The sequence below is a fragment of the Liolophura sinensis genome, chromosome 5 (genome assembly GCF_032854445.1).
Source record: "Liolophura sinensis isolate JHLJ2023 chromosome 5, CUHK_Ljap_v2, whole genome shotgun sequence".
Taxonomy (NCBI): domain Eukaryota; kingdom Metazoa; phylum Mollusca; class Polyplacophora; order Chitonida; family Chitonidae; genus Liolophura; species Liolophura sinensis.
Window position 1 is genome coordinate 4,293,648 of NC_088299.1, and position 20,463 is coordinate 4,314,110.

A 20,463-nucleotide genomic window follows, 5' to 3' on the forward strand; every position below is an offset into this window, starting at 1 on the left:
TCTGTTCAGGGACAAAAGGTTTATCAGGTATTGTCCAACTGTAAGAGTGAGAGTTTCATAATTTTTCTAATATTTTTAGAAAATTTCTGGAATACTACTTTATTAATTAATTCCGCTTTAGTGGGTGGCTTTGTGTTCACTTTAACGAGTGCCCGTTTAACAATCTTGACTTGGCTTTTTATGAATCCATTACTTCTTGGGTAATGTGATGAGTTGGTTTCGTGTTAAAAGCCGTAAGCAGATGCACACTCCTTGAACAGGTAGGAGTCATAATGAGCACTATCGTCGGATCTAAGGTATTCCCATGTTAGTTTGAGGTATTCTTTGTTTACAAAAGATCTGTTTGAGTACGATGACATGCTTGCTGGTACTCTAGCTTGGGTATATCTTTCTGACAAACAGGAATTTGAAGTAGTACTCGGCCAAGAAGAGATTTTCCTCTTCTTCGAAATGGAACAGATCAGTCCCTGTCGTATGCCAGGCACGCCCATTGTTTCTTCTGGAGAAAGAGGTTAGAGCGCGTCTGCAAGGAGCATCTCTTTGCCAGGTTTGTACTTGGTTGTGAAATTGTAAGCTTGTAATCTCAGGCGTTGTAGCCTTGCAGGTGCTGTTCTAGTCGTTGTAGTCTTGTAGGTGCTGCGGTGAGGTGTTTTAGGTGGATGGACTCTGTTTGTGGTCTGACTTGACTGTGAAATGACTGCCATAAAGGTAAGTGTGGAATCGTTCACATCCATACACACCAGCTAAGAGCTCACGTCCGATGTTGGCATGCCTTGTCCCTGGGTCTGTCAATGCTTTGCTAGCGAAGGCTATTGGTCTCCCTTCCTGAATGAGGGCAACGCCTCGTCCCTATGTGGAAGCATCTACTTGGAGCGGAATTGTCCCCTTTGACGCGTCGAAGAAGGCCAGGGTGATTTGAGCACTGATGAGTTGTTTGATGTTCTCAAACGATTTTTGGTGGAAGGCAGTCCATTCAGTCTTTCCTCTAGATTTCTCTCAGAGCTGCTGACTCCGTGCTAAGGTTTCGCATAAAGGGCCCCATGTATGTGGCCAGTTCAAGGAATGTTTGAAGTTCCTTGATGTCTTGTGGCGGCTTCATCTATCGGATTGCAGATACTTCTGCAGAATTTGGCTTGGCTCTGTTTTGAAAACTTAATGTTGTCCTGTCTCACGCTTGTTTTCTTGGGGTTGAGCTTAAGGCCTGTGTCCTTACATCTTTGCATGACATTATGAAAGTGGCGGACATGGTCTTCTGATAAAGATCCGTAGATAATGATGTCGTCCGAGATGCTGATTGCTCCTTCAAAATCTTGGTCAGTTTTTGACTGGAAGACATACTGCTCGACATTCCAATATCCACATTTGGCATCTTTTATAGTGAAGAATTTTGCTCCATTTAGTTTTGGTAGAATTTCTGCAAGTGTTGGCGTCACGTGAGAGTTTATCTTCATGGCTCTGGTAAGATCCCTGGGATCGCTGGACACGTATTTCTTGGCTTTTCAGGAAGATTCATACCACAATACTTATATGTAATATCATTATGTGGCTTTGAATATTTCATGGAGAGCACATTTTGGTTGTCGGCGAGGCGATCCATGTGAGATATTGTTGCTTCATAAGTTCATGCAATATCCATTTGTTTAAACTGGTGCAGTTGATGTCTGGCCAGGCGATGAATTACTTTCGGTGCGAGGTGCGTTACAAATTTTTCCCACATTTCTTCCAGGTCTGTTTTATCTTCTTCAGATTTCCAGGTGAAACGGTTATACAGGTCTAATCCAGTTCTGCCTATCCATAACAGTGTGCATGAAACCTTTTTATCACCAGATTTCTCCGCGTACGAGCCTTTGGAAATTAATTCACAGAACTGTTTATATCTTGCTAGTTCATCCGGTAAATCATCGGTTTCCCAGTTCACTGGTGGAGGTGTAAGCCCTATTGCTGTAGCCATACTTTCTCTCAATTTTCCGTACTGAATTTCTGGGCTGTTGTTTTTTTTCCGAATTGACAGAGATTTTTCTCCCGACCTTCTCCAATGTACACAAAATGCTGCAATGCGAGGAGTTCGTATCTGCACCCTCTATAATATAGGGCAACAGACATTTTACTCCGCCAGTAACATTGTGCAACAGTTAGGAGATTATGCCTACGCATTACGTCACACTTGGCTGTTGCAGTTCGGCTGATACTGCGCCTGTCAGAAGATTGTCTCTGTACGTGATGCCCTGGAACTCATTACACATCGTTGCACAATTGTTTCCATCAATGAATTATCTCTTTCAGTGAGTGAGTGAGTGAGTGAGTGCTTGGGGTTTAACGTCGTAGTTAACAATTTTTCAGTCATATGACGAGGGAGGAGTCCTTATAGTGTATGTAATATGCCCCCTTAATTGTTGCCGGACGGATTTCCACCGCTTTTTTTATCTAGTGCTGCTTCACTGAGACGGCTTACCGAAGGCAAGTAAGGCGCCCCGTTTCCGTCAAAACCATGTGTTTGAAGAGGGCGAGTTGTTTACGCCGTACTCAAGAATATTTCACTTATACGACGGCGGCCAGCATTATGGTGGGTGGAAACCGGGCACAGCCCGGCGGAAACCCACGACCATCCGCAGGTTTCTGCCAGACCTTCCCACTTACGGCCGGAGAGGAAGCCAGCATGAGCTGGACTTGAACTCACAGCGACCGCATTGGTGAGAGGCTTCTGGGTCATTACGCTGCGCTAGCGCGCTAACCGACTGAGCCACGGAGGCCCCTCGCACCATGTTAACATATCGACTTTCAAGGCGATGTTACCTGATGAACGACATTTATTATACCCTGCTCTGACATATACTGTTCACGTCTGCATGGCTACTCGACGGTACTGGCAATATGACTTAGTACGTGTGCTCATTACAGGGTAACCGTAAAATCTGAACTTAATATGGAACCCATTACATATCGTAACAGCAGGTATCTGAATACACATGGGTTGTACAAATTTAATTTAATATAAATTTCTGATTTATAGTTTTCATAGTTTTCCAATGACAGGGCATCTAAATTATTTAACTGAACCTATTTTTGTCTATACATCAAAAATTTACACTGACGGACAAAAAATGAAACCAGATTTGCTTACGGAGAACATCTAACCAATATGAGTAATTTTTTTTTTTTAACTTTATGGCCCCATTAGGTGTTCTCATGCATATCAAATTGCAAGACAAAAGGATTATCGCTTCTGGAGTGCATACGGTGAACATCTAACCAATATGAGTATTTTTTTTTAAACTTTATGGCCCCATTAGGTGTTTCCATGCATATCAAATTGCAAGACAAAAGGATTATCGCTTCTGCAGTTTCTTATATTTCTTGTATGTATCGCCATTATGGCGGTTATGTAGGCATATTTTATATTAAACAGCACAAGTGAGTAACAGCTGTGATTTGCACTATTGTTGAAACATGCCACAGTAAATCCCGAAAAGAATAAACCGCGAGCAAATAATAAAGCCTGAACAAAATATGATAGCATAGCCCCTGAAGGCTTTTAGCTTTCGGCTTTCAGCATGGAAGGCTAAAAATATATTCGATACAAAGTGGATGCCCACAAATACTCCGACAATTCGCATCTCACACTTCAGAGCTGTCTTTTTCTTTGTTTAATTGGGTGGGATTAATTCGTATGTATGTAGGAAAACATTGGTCGAAGATGTACAATAAGACAGGACTACTTTCCAGATAAAAAGCGACTCTCAGGAAGAGTGGTGTCCCTTGTAGAGCACTCTTCAGAATATGTGTACAGACGTCTGCCTCTTTAATTTGCCGACATGAAAATCTTCTAGTCTGCTGAAACATGTGACTGAGAACAAACGGGTAAACCACTATGCGCCTTCGTGTGAAATGTTTCAGATATTTAATTTACGATAAAGCAAAGTGTTAGTTAAATACTTGAACGCATCGACTTCCATCTGATGTGATGCTGGTGCGGCTGTTGTTGTATCACCCAGCTGCAATCTTTGACATACAATGTAACGGCATGACAGAATGTTGTGCAACGGAACGTGAACCGAAATTTGTCAGCAGAAACGCAGTTGTCTCTTAATTTACTGTTAAGCCTTTTGGAAGACGTGTCAGTTTTTTTTTTATCTTCTGATTTTTGGGACTGTCCATGATTGGCTTTATTAGAATTTCAACAAATTCAAGGAAAGTAAAGCCTAAAGGTAAGTGCGCTTGAACTGGTAGTTAGGCCTAACTAGAGGACTGAGACGTATTAACCGCCCATAACGTTCTAAGAAGTTTGGCTAAGAAACGCCACTTGTTAACCAGAAATACGTTTTAACACCCAGGGTAAGAATATTTTGGAAAATTCATGTGTCTTAGAGAACAGCATAGTTTTCATATTTCATTATTATCGTTATTCTGTTTATAGTAATCTCACCTTTTGTGACATTTTCTGGCAAAAAAAAACGAAACAAAAAAACCCAAAACAAAACAATATTGTGAAGGTGATGAAGAGAATGCATGTGAGTGTGATTGGTTTTGTGGGTAGTCCTATATAATTGGTACCCTGTTTATAATGGGCTGGTGGAGGGCTCATATCCCAAGTGGAAGCAAATGGCAAACCATACACCGTTTCACTGATAAAATCCCCCCTCCGTCCAAAACACATTTTAACTCTGGCTTTTACCTTTCAGCATGGCTGCACATTGAATCCAAATTCCCACAACACATCTAAAGCAGTTAAATTTACACTTACTCTTTGTATTTTCAGAGTAAGTACTTCTGTCACCATTGAGAACGCATGTGAGTCATTTTTGTATCTACATTTTACCTGTGGGATAAGTGAACAGCTAACACTAAAAGACAACGCTTTTCCATAATGGAAGCAGGCAAGTATCTGACTTTCACTCTGTGTTATTTTATGTTTGGTCTTTCATTTACTAGGACAAATGAGATGTGAGAGTGGGTTAAAATTTAGGCCTTGGGTAGGCTGGGAATTTATGGATTTCCCTTGCTCTCCCAAAGCTCTTGTGGCCATTGCATAGCCTATTGTGTGAGTCTTCAACCAATAGGGTGTACACATATATATCTGTACTTCACATATGGGGAAAGTTGTTTGGTTGTTCGTGTGATATGTTATGGTTAAGGGGTGTTGAGAACTGACTTGAAAAGGGTTACAGTATGTACATCTACAGTCTTGTCCTGTGTTGTAGCTTATTGGCAAAACAATTATTTTTGTATGCATGTATGTAATATAATTTAAATTCTCCAGTACCTTGTACTCTATCAAATAAATAATTAAATGATGTCAGTCAGCAATGAGGGCCTAGAACAACAACTGGTTGGCCTTTTGTGAATATGTAAGAATTCCCGTACTTTCTCTTATTACTTGTGTTTGAAGATTTGTGGTGATATAAATTTATATTTGGTCTCGCCATATTTTAATGTTGTTGTTTCTAGCTGCATCATCAGATCCCATAGCACCAGCAGCTGATAAAATATGTGTAGCTTCTGAAGGAACTCCTGGCAGTGGCAAAAAGAGACACCGCAATAGGAAGAGATCTGGGAAATCCAAGAAATCAGCTGAAAGCAGTAATTCCAAGATCAATCTTAAAGTGAGTACTTAATTAAAGTTCAAGATATAAGATTGAGAATTTATTCTCATACACATAATATCCTCATGAGTGCTGACTTCCTCTCCGATAGTACTTAAAGAGTCTACCAGAAACCTACAGATGGTCGGGGGTATCCCCTGATTTTGAGGACATAATAAGGATTCTTGAGTACGACGTAGAATTCCAATAAAATATATAAATAATTGATTTACAATATATCTCTTATTTACCACATGTATTTATGCTGTGCATCAAAATTAATTCTGTGATTTTTCTGTTCAGATTCACCCCAGAGGAAGTAAAACTGTTAGCTGTTTTTATGAGAGTTAAAATTTTTGCGAATTCTTTGATGACATATTGATGAAAGTATGTATTACATATATTCAGCTGAAAGTGTCAGTTGGTTGATCTAAATATGGGTGCATTTGTGTACACTAGAAGCGAAATTTTCACGCCTGATGTGAGGAGAGATTTTGCGTACCAAAATGTGACCTTCTCAGGTCATTTCCATGCCATCTGTCACTAAAGTTGAAGGGGAACATGCAGTTGCTGCTACTCTTTGTGAGTGTCCATCTGACCTTCCATTTGTCCCATTTGCACTGTGAATGTGATATTTAAAGAGCAATTCAAGACATGTCTGTCAAAATTGGGAAATTCCTGGCCTGGCCATAGTCGAGACAGTGGACTGGGTTACTTTTCGCTACATGTATGTGCTGTGATCCAAGATGTCTTCTGTTGGCCATGTTAACTTCTCTTCGTCTGTTTGTGATGTAAAGATCCATGCTGTGAATCAGCAGTGTGTTAAGCTACGTTCACACTGTACTAGATCTCGGTACAGAGTCCAAACTGACTTTCCTTTGAATTACATGGGAAAAGGATCAAGTGCTGAAACATATCTATCCGTTCACATGCACTGTGACCAATTTCATCCTTGATACAAATTGGGGCAGATGGCTGGCAGACCCATTTTTGCCAGTCCGAGAAAGAAAATTATGATTTTTAAAATTTTGATCATTCAGCATCGACAATGTTGACCCACAAAAAAAATTCACTGGAGACTTGGCATTTTGCAAGGAGTGAGTTGAACTTCCGGTTGCTGAAGCTGAGAAGAATAATTTACTGTATAATAGGACCTGTTTGAGAAGCTCTAACTTGATGTTAGTTTTAGCAGGCTAGCATACTTCCAGCTGGTTAAATTAAACTTTGAGGTCTATTTTCAACAATTTCTGATATTTAACTGCTTCAGCATTGAATTGTTGAATTCAAAAACCTGGTAAGTCCATTCTGCAAGGCACCATGCGGAACGAAGTTGGCCATTAAATCCACTCCAAAACGGCGACAGACGGAGATTTTTGGTGTGGACTGAGATTAAATGGGTCTTTTTGAATCACTCCTGCAATCTTCAATCAATTCCTCTCTTCAAAATCACATGTGCATGCGCGATCCTGCGGGTGCATACAAAATTCGGATTGGAAACCTGGATAATGAAGCAGAAGCTCACATGTTAGTGGCAAGCCTCGACTGGAGCCTTTAGAATTAATTTGTCTCGCACAGTCAGAGATTGATTTCAGTGTCTGGATTTGGTGAATGGTGTAATACAATCCCAGCCATCATATACCCCAAGCGGCTGTATCCCTCAGATCATAACTCTGTTAGACAAGGGGAGGTCAGTCTCAGCTTACAGTGAAACACATAGAATAGCTGTTCAGGATACTACGCATAAAGTAGCAAGACAGTTCAAAAGTAACAGTAGTAAGTTCAAAAGTAACAGTAGTAACATCTATACATGTAAATATATGTATTGTTTTTATTACTTATTTTCCTTTTTATAATTAATTTTTCTCCAGGCAGAGCATGGCTCAGTGCCAAACTGTTCTATCAACCAATCAAGGGAGCAAACAGATGATGTTCACGCAGGTTAGTAATGAATTACTGTAATAATAATATTGCAGTATAACTTATAGGAATAAAACCTCATTGGGAGCATTACGGTATAGGATATGATATTCATATTTAAGACTTGGTTTCCCCCTCCCATAAATTGGCAAGGGGATAACGTGAAGTGCATGTCTTGTTGAGAGAGAGAAAAAAACAATAATGCAAAAAACAAACAATACAGAACAGTATGCTGATAGAAAGTTGTCAAAAACATGATCGGTTTTTTTCCATTAACTTCCACTTATTTGCTCCTCTCATATTTGCACATACATAAACGAAACCTCACTGAGATGGCTATGGTTTAAGATGTGATATTCATACTTTAGGCTTGGTTTTCCTCGCCCATATACAAAAAAAAAGCAAATAAAAACAACAAGAAAAGTGTGATAAATGTATTCCATTAGCTGTCACTGAGTTGCTCCTCATCTGGGAATTGTCGTAGGTATCCCCTGAAGTATGCCTGATTGCCTTCCACAATAATGCTGGGGGCCATCGTATAAGTGAAATATTCTTGAGTATGGTGTAAAACACCAGTCAAATAAATAAATAAATAAATAAATAGCTGCTCTGATTCTGTGCAGGATGTTGTGAACTACCCAATGCGCACAGTGCAACCCCCACAAGTCAGCCCCAGAATAAGGGGCAGCAACCTTCTAGCCGTCGACAGAAAGCCAATCACAAACCGAGAGAAAAGGTACACCATTGTTAACTGTCTACTCTATGTGTTTGGTTTCAACTGACTTTTGTATAAGTACTCATCTGGATTGTAACTTTGTATTTTGGGCCATCCTTAAAATATGTTTGTTGGGTGTAAAATTGCCCTGCTCTAAAGTTTTTTTATTGGGAGGTTGATAGAAGTTATTTTAGTAAGCAGTATTTATTTTTGATTGGCCTTATACTTCGTGATGGTAGAGTTACACTCTACAAAGAATTTTTGTACAAAGGATGGCTTTATGCTAAATTATGGACGAATAATGAATATGTAAATTTCGTTATTATTTGAGACTTGTATTTAATTGGTGTGCATGAATAACACAGGTAACCACATAATACACACTTTAAACAGTAGTCGCTAGCATATTCAATGTAGTTTTGATATTTCAACTGTTTTGGTTGTTATTTGGTTTTTATTTCGTTCTAAAAGCATCCATCTTGTTGGGCGTTGAATGTTGACGTTTCAGTGGTTTCATGTTTTTTATGTGCTCTCTCCACAGTATGGCTGAAATACTGCCAACGTGGCATTTTTCAACCTTTTTCCATGTAAAAGAGCAACTTTCAGTACAATTTAGGGACATTTTAAATTTGATTTTGGAGACCAAAAAAAACTACATTGGTTGGATTTGCCAGTTTCAGGGCTTCACAAGAAATATGACTTTATCAATCGCCACAGAATAATGCCTTCAAAATACACTTGAATAATCACTTTGCAAACATGCGAAAAGGGTGAAGAAGTACAGTATCAACAATGTGAAGAGCAAGTTCTGTTGTGAATAATTTCATGCTACATAATTTGTTAAAACTTGTTCATAAACAAATGATGTTAGACAATTTTTTTTATTACATATATATATATGTATATATATATATATATATATATATATGTATATACAAATGACATCAAACAAAATATGTTAACATTAAAAAGTACCCTGTTTACAGCCCTCTGTTTGTAGATGTGATGATTTAATGACAGTGTATCTCTTTGATCTCAGGTTGGCTCAGATGTTGTGAGACCAGGTTCTGGCAAACAACACAAGGCACACTCTGCACCAAAGACCACAGGTAACATGCTACACTTAGCTGCAATGTTAAGTATGAATAATTTAAATAAATTAAATTTCAATTATATTTATTCAGATTTTTTCAGAAAGTATTCAGGTTTAAATGTTGTCATTGCCAATACATGTTTGCCAGTGCATTTATAAACCTCCATCAGAATACTTCAGGAAATGGTTCTTGTCACTATGTGTAGAGCATTGTGAGCAGCCTAGACAACAGCACTCTGGTAAAGATGAGCGAAACCGACAAACCCCTGGTCAGAGAGAGCAGCAGACACCTGGTCAGAGAGAGCAGCAGACACCTGGTCATAGAGAACAGCAGACACCTGGTCAGAGAGAGCAGCAGACACCTGGTCAGAGAGAACAGCAGACACCTAGTCAGAGAGAACAGCAGACACCTAGTCAACAAGACAGACAGACGTCTAGTCACCGAGAACAGCAAACCCCTGGTCAACAAGACCGACAAATGCCTGGTCACCGCAGACGGAAGAATCATAACAAGAATGAGAGGAAGGTGGGTACCATAATTAGTCCCCTATAATGTCCGGAGAGGACTATAGGTTAACGTCTGTCAGTACATCAGTCTGTCATGAATCATTTTTTCGCCCTGTGTGTATGTATGCTTACGTTCCAAACTTAGAGAATTCATGACATTTTTACTGTTGTGTTATTGCCAGCAACTTGCAGATGGTTGTGGGTTCCCCTGGGCTCTGCGTGATTTCCTCCCACCATAATGCTGGCCGTTGTTGTATAAGTGAAATATTCTTGAGTACGGCATAAAACACTAATCAAGTAAATAAATAAATAAATAAATACTGTTGTGTTATTAAAGTTAGATGTATATTTTGACATGACACTGAAGTTTGTTTGTTTCCTGTATGTTGTTTTTATGTGTGAAGGCATTGGGGAAGTACAATTTCATTGTAAATTGACTAGAGTTACCTTCAATAAATAAAGATATTACTATATGAGGTAGAATACATTGAAATGTGAGTCTGTGAAGTAACAAAAGTATAAATATGCCCAATCACCTGTTGATTTCTGATTTCAGCAAATGTTCACACCACACTGGACCAGGGAAATGGTGTCTGAGGGGCTTAAGAAAGGATTTCTTGTGGAGGTTTGCTGTTTGGAAATTTGTCATTTGTTTTTCTCATAACATCTCCAGAGACTTGAGTAAGAATTTTTGAATTAAATCTGTTGGTTTAAAACCCATGACATCCGTAGGTTGCTGGCAGACCTTCCCATGTACAGCCGAAGAGGACTGTTTGTATTGATAGAGAATAGATCTTAATGGAAATGACCTCTAAAAATTGAAGGAGCCATCACTAAATAGACCACTTAAAACTATGCGTAAATATACTTTGAGTTATTTTTTTAGATTTTTGTGAAAAGGGTTAAAAGAGTTCTGAATTGTAAGGTGGGCTTTAAGGAGTATACTATCAAAGGTTAGGAACTCTGATGTCACAGGAAGTTTTTCCAACTCTAATCAAGACACTGAATGTTGGAATAACTCTTTTTACCCGTAAGTAAAAGATTACTGAAATAATGTTCCCAAAAATTCCTTCCTTTTGCTGAACGTCAAGAAAAAAAGGTGATGTGACATCAGAGTTGCTAGATACCGTCAGTATGGCTTATAAAGCCCACCATAGTATTCAAATATTTGAATGCCTTTTAACACTCTTTAAAAAAATCTTGAGAAATAAATGAAAGTATTTTTACACGTAATTTTCAGTTGTCTGTATGATGAACCTTACATCATATTTTAGCTCCCTTTTATTTTACCATGGTATTAATACATGAATATCAAAATCATTCTGTGAAATATAACTGTAAAATGACACCAAAAAATTTTTTAAGATCAAACATTCTCATAAAATCTTACTTTTGGTGCTGAAACAATTTTTCACAATTGGATATCATACTACCTTACAAACAAACCTCAATACACCTTTTAAGATTGATAGAAAGGTCAGACTTTATTTAAGTAATTAACCCATAGTAAGAGGTTTAAAACTGTACTTGTGTCCAGTGATCAGTTGATCAGTGTGTGGTATTTATTTATTTTATTGGTGTTTTATGCCGTAATTAATATTTCACTTACATGACGGTGTCCAGCATTATTGTGGGAGGAAACGGGGCAGGTCCTGAGGGGAAACCCATGATCATCCGCAGGTTGCTGACTGACCTTCCCATTTATGGACAGAGAAGAAGCCACCATGAGCTGGACTTGAACTTGCATTATTCTTTGACTGAGTTAACAAGATTAAACCTAGGATTTAAACATCAGATAATTTTAATGTGAAATTCAGTATACTGAATATTCCATATATTTGGATTCTGTTATTTATTCAGATTCTACATTATTATACAGTGTACATGTTTTTATATTTTCAGGGTACGATTCGGATCAATCCCAAAAACTATGAGGATGCATATATCCCAGGCCCTGTGAGTTGTTTTAAAGTCTAGACGATGTCATTTATACAGTAGTTTTAGTAGCAATACAAGTATTAGTTAGTACTACTGTTGCAGTCCTAGATATTGACGATAGTCATTTAATCAATATAGATGAACTATGAAACTCAAAAACATAATATAGCTCAAATATGTCCATAGACTGAATTCATACTAACATTTTTATAGGAAGTTGGAAAACATCCACTTTCATGTGGAAAGTTAAAGTGTGTATTAATTGAAGTACATGTTAAGGGTCATTAACAGAATTTCAGTCTCCGGCCGTGCATGGGAAAGTTTTCCAGCTACCTGCGGATGGTCGTGGGTTTCCCCCCAGGCACTGCCTGCTTTCCACCCACCATAATGCTGGCCACTGTCGTATAAGTGAAATATTCTAGAGTACGGCGTAAAACACCAATCAAATAAATAAATATAGAATTTCAGACTTTTCATGCCAGATACATAGATGTTCATTCTCTATCAAAGATTCTTGTGTTTGGCTTTCTTTACGTGTGATTTTTTTGTACATTCATTGATGCTTTCAGGATGGAATTTCAGACATCTACATCAGTGGTTTTGCCAACAGAAACCGGGCAATGAATGGAGACACTGTGGCAGTGTTGGTGAATGGTAGACAAGACTGGAGGGTAACAACAGCTACAGTATTTTTACACCCTTTGATGATGATGATGACAAAATATAAACTCGTTAAGCATGAAGGGGATAGTGCAACGACTGGTTGACCTGTATCGGTATAATGGCTTGGGTGTGACAGCTTATTTGCCTTCAGTAAGGCATCTCAGTGAAGCAGCACTAGATAAAAGAACGATGGAAATCTGTCCTGCAACAAGGAGGCCCATTCTAAGGATTCCTTCGTTGTCATATGACTGAAAAATTGTTAAGTACAATGTTAAACCCCAAGCACTCACTCACTCAAAATATAAACACGACTAGATGTATTTTGTTGAAAACCTCATACAGTAATTCTTCGACCTTTTAGCACTTTTATTCAGTGGAAATTATGTATGCAGTTGTTCTTAAAATGATGCTAAACTAATACATTTGTGTCTCTAAAGATGCAAGCTTCATTAAACTGTGCTAAGTATTTCTCTACACCTCATAGTTGTCAGAATGTTTCAAAACATTGGTTGTAGAAGTGGTTTATAAGGTTGAAGATTTAGGTAGTCTTCATCTTTGGCTTTGTCTTGATGTTTAATCTTTGTTAAATTCTTGATTACAGCACCAATCAAGTAAATCAGCCTTTATGGCCGTTATGTAAATCTTTATACCCACAAATTATCTGGGGTAAAATATGGATGTTCACTCCCAGATTGCAGAAGTTTAACTTCTTACTTGTTTGAAACAGAAGCTTGTGACACTAACTATAGGGAACCGCTAGCCTTTGCCCTACAACGGCCACAAGGCTGCAGGGCTCAGCTTGGTTCACACATTGTCACACACCACAGCATGTCATACCTGGAACCGTGTAACGGGAACCCAGACAATTTTTAAATTGGCATTTTAAATTGTTACCAACCGTTGTTACCATTCAGTATAATTCAAGCGCTTTTTCTTGTTGCCGGTGATACTTTTTTAAAACACCGAAGATTAGCTTGATTGTTAGTGTCACTGACGTTGAGTGACAGACTGTTGTCACCAGTGCAAACACGCAATTGACTGGCCCGACGGCATAGATCCTTGTGTTGTAGCTGGTGTCGCTCAATTTGGCTATAAAAATTTATAGTCTGTTAACTGCGAAACTCTACCAAAACTGTGCAGGGCTTTTCAATACATGATCCCAGCAGGGATTCATGGCATGACGTCACAAGGCCAGGGCTGCGTGGTCGACGAGATAGGCAGAAGGTCCAACTTTAATGGGTTTTTTTAAATGGAACTATTCAACATAGTATTTTTGTAAATGCAGTTTACAGACTAACATAGCATAAATATTGTCTTTAGGGAACATTTAGTTTGAAAATAAAGTCTTCAAGGTTCTGCTATAAGCAGTATGTAATTCTTACTTTGTTGTTTGGATGTTTACAGGTGTTTCTTGACAGCTTTGAGGAATATGAAGCCCAGTTAGAGGCACAGATGAAGACTCTCAGTCTAGCACAGACAGACCTAAATTCTGCCAAAAATGCTTCAGTGCTACCAGAGAGTATGGATTATAAATTACTATGTGATTCAAGAGAAGAATCCATTCAGCATTCAAGTAGCCAGTCTAAAACTGCCTGCTCTGGAACTTCCCAGTCTGAAAAAACATCACAGAGAAATCCATTAGTACAACTTACTAGTGATGAAATGACAACGAAATTAAGTGCAGATCAAGCAGACTTGTCACCAATCCCTAACTGTCATGATAAGCAGGATTCTGCGCAGGCAGCTGGATCCAAACAGAAACAGGGAACTCATCGTAAAGGAAACAAAACTCCCATCAAAGTACATCAGAGTAAGACACCAGGGTCCAAAGGAAGGTACACATCCGTCAAGGATCTGTTGTCAGCAAACGGCTGCAGTCCTGTCGCTAAGAAACTCTTCAGTGAGAGCAAGAATGAAGGAGAGAAAGCACAAGGAGAGTCTGAAATGTCGCAGTTCGTACAGAAAACTGGAACGGTGAAGAAAACATTTTTGTCACAGGAAGTCATGTTTAAATTTAAATTTCCAAGGGCTCCTTTACAAAATGATCTCTTTAGTGTGTCTCATTCCTGGGGATTTGTGTAACTTGCAAGTAGTCCTATAATAAAGGTGCCCTGTGTGTGTAGCTGTCAAAACGATTGTGATTGTATTTTTCCTTGTGTGGTAGCATGTGCATACAGAATCCCTGGCAATAGGGTTTTTTTTACAACAGCAAAGCCCCATTGAGGTTTGATGTTGCCACTTTATGGGAGGGCAGGGTGAAAACTCAAAAGGCACGCCATGAATTGGGGTACACGTAAGAGGTTTGAATCCGTCTCTCGTGTCATTTAAACATTTTACTGTAAAGCTGGACAAATGGTGTGTTGTTGAAACTCGTTCCATTGACGGAGGCATGTTTGTTGATTTTCATTTCTTTATTATTCCATTCTAATGGTAAAACATCTGGGCTGCACTGTTTCTTGGTTTCATTTTTCTCATTTCATATGGTAGAAATCATAATTTGTTTAAAATTGTTCACAAAATTTATACCTGTAAATATTTTGTTTTGAATTCTCTGTGGCACATACTCTATTTCAGGTGGTGGCTGTGACAGAGTACAAGCATTCGCGGGCGTGTTCCGGCCATATCAAGCCTATGTCAGATAAGAACCAGACCAATGCCCTGTTCTCTCCTACTGACCACCGCTGCCCACGTATCATGGTCCCACTCTCAGACTGTCCACCAGGTACGAATGACATCTTCTTAATTCCTGTTTTGTTCTGCAAGACCTGACATTCGGCGCTGTCATCACTTCAGAAACGTCACGTTTGTTGCATCACATGTGTGATGACGCTTCACTCTTTTTCACATCACCTTGCACCAACATTTCAATGTAATGGGTTCAGACTGCATGAGTGCATATTATTTACGCACCTTAAGGATGTGTTGGGTCTGCACAAATGGAGAAAGCCTATATACTCATGAGTTTGAAACTTTGGGCCGATTTGGAACATTACATCAGGGAGAGATCATTTATTTTGTGCGTCTCTTTACCATATTTAGCTGAGCACTAGTGAATAAAGCTTATTTACGTATAAGTTGGCTTTAAGCATTCATAATCATGACAAGATAGCACTTTCTGTACTCTACAGTATATAGTTTACATGTATGACATGTTCTAACATGTATGCGTACAAACACACTTTCAGCTTTCATCTGGCGGCAAAAAGGGCTTGAATGGTGAAACTTTCTCTTCTCCCAGCAGCAGCAAAAGTTGATGAGCTACATCTATGAATGCCCTAGTTGCCCTAGTCACCCCAATCCGCATATCACTTCCAAGAAATCACAATCTCGTGGAAAGTATGCATAAAAGAGCATGGCAAATATACAAGAATGAAAAATAGCTGTGATCAACTCTTCTTTCGCATCTGTACTAGTAGCTTGAACACTGAACATTTCCTCCCGCCATAAATCTGGCCACCACAATATGCATGCACATCTGTATTAGACGAAACAGCAATCTAATAAATAATGCAAAGAATGATTGGATCTTTGTTTGATTTGGTTAACAGACCTCTTGAAGCGACCAGAAGACCATGCCAACACTCTGTTCATCGCCCGCATAACAGACTGGCCAGACACATCACAGTTTGCTCACGGGTAAACCTTTCAGTGTACAGTGAGGTGTTGTAATGTGGGACAGGCGCATCCATTATTACATATCCTTCTCACTGTTATTCTTTGAAAACAGTTTTTAAATGGAGGTAATTTTTACCTCCTGCCACAAAGTCAGGGGAGAGGGGAAGGGAATGAAACTGTCTGTCCATCTGTCTGTGGACATCATCTTGTCTGTGCAGTGCTTACGAAATTACTCAACCGATTAGATGAAAATTACCATAGATCTTGCCTATCAATTTACATGTATCCCCCATCCATTAATGTAACCATAGTCATGAAGGAAAGTGAAAATTGCGTGAGGAATAGATTGAACTCTAGCCAGATAAATAAATAAATTGAATATGTCATTCTGCTAAAACGTAAAATAATTAAATTAAAGATAAAAGACTATTGTGTTAAATGTAAGTAACACCTTTGTTCATGCAGGTTTGCTGCTAGATTGAATAATTGACCGTCATTAAATTGATGGAAAAGAAAAAGAATCAGTTCTCTCAACACAATATTGAGCCTGACCTCAAAGTATCAAAAGCCATAATAATAACTATAATGTTATTGTCATTACTGAGTGGTAATATGTTATTTTCAGGAACATTGCCCGCAGCCTGGGAGAGGCAGGTCTCATAGAGCCAGAGACAGAAGGGATGCTTATTGAATATGACATTGACTACAGTGAATTCTCACCTCAGGTGAACTAGTATGAAGTTAACTTCTTCATGGCAAACTTTAATTAGCAGTAGATATTCATAGTGCAAATTAGAGTAGTTTTTAGATGGTCATTATGAAGTAAGGTGGAGTATTGTAAGTGGGGGGGGCGGGGGTGGAAGTGGCATTCTTGGTTTTGGTTATTGGTTACACCTTTTTCTACGAGTACATAGATATGTACATGTACATATATCTCTTACAGCTGATGGCATCTGCTTGATTGAAGTTGTAAAACTTCAGCTCCTAAACTTCTCTTGTATCTATTGAAATAGCCTTGAGTAGGTGGCCAAGAAGCTACAGACCACATGATCTCCTTAGTAACAAACTGAGTGGGGGAAGAAAATGGTCCACCTAATGTTTTAGCATAGGAAAATGCCTATTTTGAGATGTTATTAGTGACAGTGATTTGTATAATTTTAAAGTGAACATAAAATAGTATTCCAGAAATGTTCTAAAAATTTCAACAAAATTAATAAAACAATCATTAGTACCTAGCCACTCATTTGGTGACACCATTTTGCCATGTTCTAGCTGTCTTGAGTGACGTCACAAAACCTAGGCGCTCTCCAGTACCATCAGTATTTAACAATGTGATAATGAGAAAATACAAACCAAAACGCCTGGTACCCAACCAAAAGTATCAGTTCTGTTCAAAGGCCGGACGTTTCTTTTAGTTTCGCTCAGTGAGGGCGATATTCATGGACACAAGTGACATATTTCAGCAGTCCTGCTCGTCCTCGTCCTGCATGGGTGTAAGCATTAAGTCTAGCTGGCAGTACCAACGCAAAGTCACAATATTTTTCTTCAAGCAGTGACTCTCCCGAGGTGGTTTTTTGCTAGCTTACCCTGACAAGTTGCTGCAGTCTCCTGCCCAACATGTGCAAAAATGTACCATTTTAACACTAAAATTAACCGCAAAATCCATTTTATTGCATCATTATCTGTCTATCCACTATAAGAATCCACACTGACAATCGAGAGCTAATACGTTTTTTGATGTGACAGCCTATTGTCACGTGACGCTTTCAGCGCTATTGATTGGCCAAGTTCATAAGGGCTTCTTCAACATGGCTACTCTGAGTGAATTGTCCGTCAGTGCCATTTCCCCATGAACTTCATCTTCTCGGCTTTCAAAACATTATTGAATATTTTAAATATTTTTCCGTGATAATTGTGTCCTAAATCCTTTTCCCTGTGTATATATAGTGGCAGAGTTAATGTTCACTTTAAGCTTTTCCCTGTGTATATATAGTGGCAGACTTAATGTTCACTTTAAGCTTTCCAGATAGTCAGAGTACCATGCGGTCTTTTCTTGTGCAACCTGCGCTTACTGGTCCCTCACAGAGTGGCAAACATAGGCATTTTCCCTTATGCTTTAGCTTGTAGATTTTACCTTTGCTGGCAAAATCATGTGATCTCCAACTCCCTTGCTGTTGTAAATTCAAGAATTGTATTAATAAATTCTTTTCTTTTATTTTGTAGGTTCTAACCTCTCTTCCAACTGCCTCACCGTGGGCTATTCCCCCTGAGGAGCTGGCCAAGAGGAAGGACTTCAGGCAGCATTGTATCTTCACAATTGATCCTGCCACAGCCAGGGATCTGGATGATGCCCTGTCCTGTGAAGATTTGGGCAATGGTCAGTGTCTGCTGTCCTGAATTACAATAACATTTCAGAAGCCATCAGTATTGTAGATCAGACCTTGTGGAAACCTTGTGTTTATTCCAAATTCTCTCTGATGGTAGGCTTTGGCGTTCAAAGAGGAAAGTGCTTTAGCCACTTTTATGATACCCATGATAAACATAATGAACAGTATGGGAGTTTGCGAGTTCGAACTCTTTTGTCAGTTAAATTAAGAAGAGTCCTACTGTATTATGTGATTCTGTAATATGGAAAATGTAAGGTAAGTTTCAATGACAGTAATATGCCAATCACCAGTTTTGCTGTAGTCTGGAGTCTTAAATGACACCTCTTTCTTTCCGGAATTTCTTAAGTTCAGAAATATTCAGCTTCCCAGTTTTCTCCATTGTTGGTGTACTCTAAGTAAAATTTTGTGAAACTTTTTGTGTTTCAGATGCCCATGTAAATGTAATCAAAAATGCTTGCATAACATTTGTCAGGCCACATGGTTACAGTAGGATTGTTTTTTTTTTTTTTTACCTTCAGCGATTAAGACCTTGAACTCGAAACTCCCAGTTTGTTTATTTCTCATGTGAAAAGGGTCAGGAAGAACAAAAAAAGTTCAACCATGACTGTTGTTTGATTTTGACGTTAAAATATTTTCTGTCTGTGTTTTGCAGGTTTGTTTGAGGTCGGAGTTCATATTGCTGATGTAACATACTTTCTCCAGGAAGATACTGACTTGGATGAATTAGCATCTCGTAGAGCCACTAGTGTATATCTTGTTCAGAAGGTGTGTAGTTTACATTTTTCAGTCATATGAGAATGGTTGTATTCAGTTTTCACACTGTTTACAATTTGTGAATAATATTTTTAGACTTTAATACAGGATAGAAATGTATTGTGGATGCACTAATGATTTTTTATCCCAACTGAGCATAAAGTCACTTGGCCCCCTGTTTACGCTTTAGGCTGTTTCTTTCAATACGTATTTCAACTTGTGGTAATAAAATTTTAATTGTTTTATACCATGTCCCCTTCCATTATTTTAGCTGAAATTTGTTCTACACTAACTGATCCAGGATTTACATTGTGAAGCAATATTTTGACCATGTCACATCATAAATAACAATTTTAAAGACATTTAAATTTTATTTAATTTTACTTGTCACCTGACGCTTTCAGCGCCAGTGATTGGCCAAGTTTATAAGGGCTTCTTCAACATGGCTACTTGGAGTGAATTGTCCGTCAGTGCCATTTCCCCAGTACTGAACTTCATCTTCTCGGCTTTCAAAACTTTATGGAATAGTTTAAATATTTCTCTGTGATAACTGTGTCCTTAATCCTTTTTTCTATTTATATATAGTGGCAGACTTAATGTTCACTTTAAGATCGCATTATGATCCAAGAACCAACATCACAAAGCTGTCTCAGACTTGTGGTATTATTTCAGACCGTGAGTTTAATATTTAACACCAATTTTCAAATTTATCACGTTTACCAAGACAATCTTGCAGCATTGAACTAAAAATTCCTGAGGTAGGTCACAATTTTAGCACAGTAAACTATTTTGAAGTTAAGACTAAGTTACCAGCGGGGAGATGTTAAGATGTAAGTCTAAGACAGCTTCATGGGGGCCTGAACTTCCTACTGGTGGAAATGCATTGTACGTGTACTTATAAATCTGAGCAGATTCAAGTTGATCAGTCACCCAGCCACAGGGTGCGGTAATCGTTATCTCCCTTGTGAAGATATCTCCCCTCGACTATATTGCAGGTTGTGCCAATGTTACCTCGCCTGCTGTGTGAGGAACTGTGTAGTCTTAATCCAGACCAGGATCGCCTGACTTTCTCAGTCATCTGGCACATGAATGAAAATGCTGAGGTACAGTACAGCTGAATCCTAACCTCAAATCCTCATATTGTCTTGGCTGGATGGTCAGTGCGCTGTCCCTGTATCATACGCCGACCATGGGCTGACCTGGTTTACATGATATTTATTTTACTCTCCTGTAAGACTGTAAGGACCTTTCCTAATAAAACCTGTCTTCAGAATGCACCTCTGACATGAAATGTAT

At 38.7% G+C, this 20,463-nt stretch overlaps 1 protein-coding gene across 3 annotated transcripts in view; it reads left to right on the forward strand.

Moving 5' to 3' along the window:
* Positions 1 to 429: 429 nt before the first annotated feature.
* LOC135465551 (DIS3-like exonuclease 2) overlaps positions 430 to 20,463 on the forward strand; it is a 33,581-nt gene continuing 13,547 nt past the window's right edge. Inside the window, exons 1-17 of one of the 3 annotated variants that reach the window (XM_064742793.1) lie at positions 430 to 547; positions 4,757 to 4,874; positions 5,446 to 5,600; positions 7,448 to 7,517; positions 8,120 to 8,232; positions 9,251 to 9,320; positions 9,511 to 9,830; positions 10,368 to 10,436; positions 11,714 to 11,767; positions 12,319 to 12,420; positions 13,817 to 14,386; positions 14,987 to 15,134; positions 15,961 to 16,048; positions 16,653 to 16,752; positions 18,251 to 18,404; positions 19,067 to 19,179; positions 20,163 to 20,270. In XM_064742793.1, the coding sequence (XP_064598863.1) occupies positions 4,865 to 4,874; positions 5,446 to 5,600; positions 7,448 to 7,517; positions 8,120 to 8,232; positions 9,251 to 9,320; positions 9,511 to 9,830; positions 10,368 to 10,436; positions 11,714 to 11,767; positions 12,319 to 12,420; positions 13,817 to 14,386; positions 14,987 to 15,134; positions 15,961 to 16,048; positions 16,653 to 16,752; positions 18,251 to 18,404; positions 19,067 to 19,179; positions 20,163 to 20,270 (2,244 nt within the window). In that variant the 5' untranslated portion in view covers positions 430 to 547; positions 4,757 to 4,864. Of the gene's footprint in view, positions 548 to 3,773; positions 4,206 to 4,756; positions 4,875 to 5,445; positions 5,601 to 7,447; positions 7,518 to 8,119; positions 8,233 to 9,250; positions 9,321 to 9,510; positions 9,831 to 10,367; positions 10,437 to 11,713; positions 11,768 to 12,318; positions 12,421 to 13,816; positions 14,387 to 14,986; positions 15,135 to 15,960; positions 16,049 to 16,652; positions 16,753 to 18,250; positions 18,405 to 19,066; positions 19,180 to 20,162; positions 20,271 to 20,463 lie in introns of those variants that run through there. The other 2 variants (XM_064742791.1, XM_064742792.1) reach the window with 2 other exon arrangements.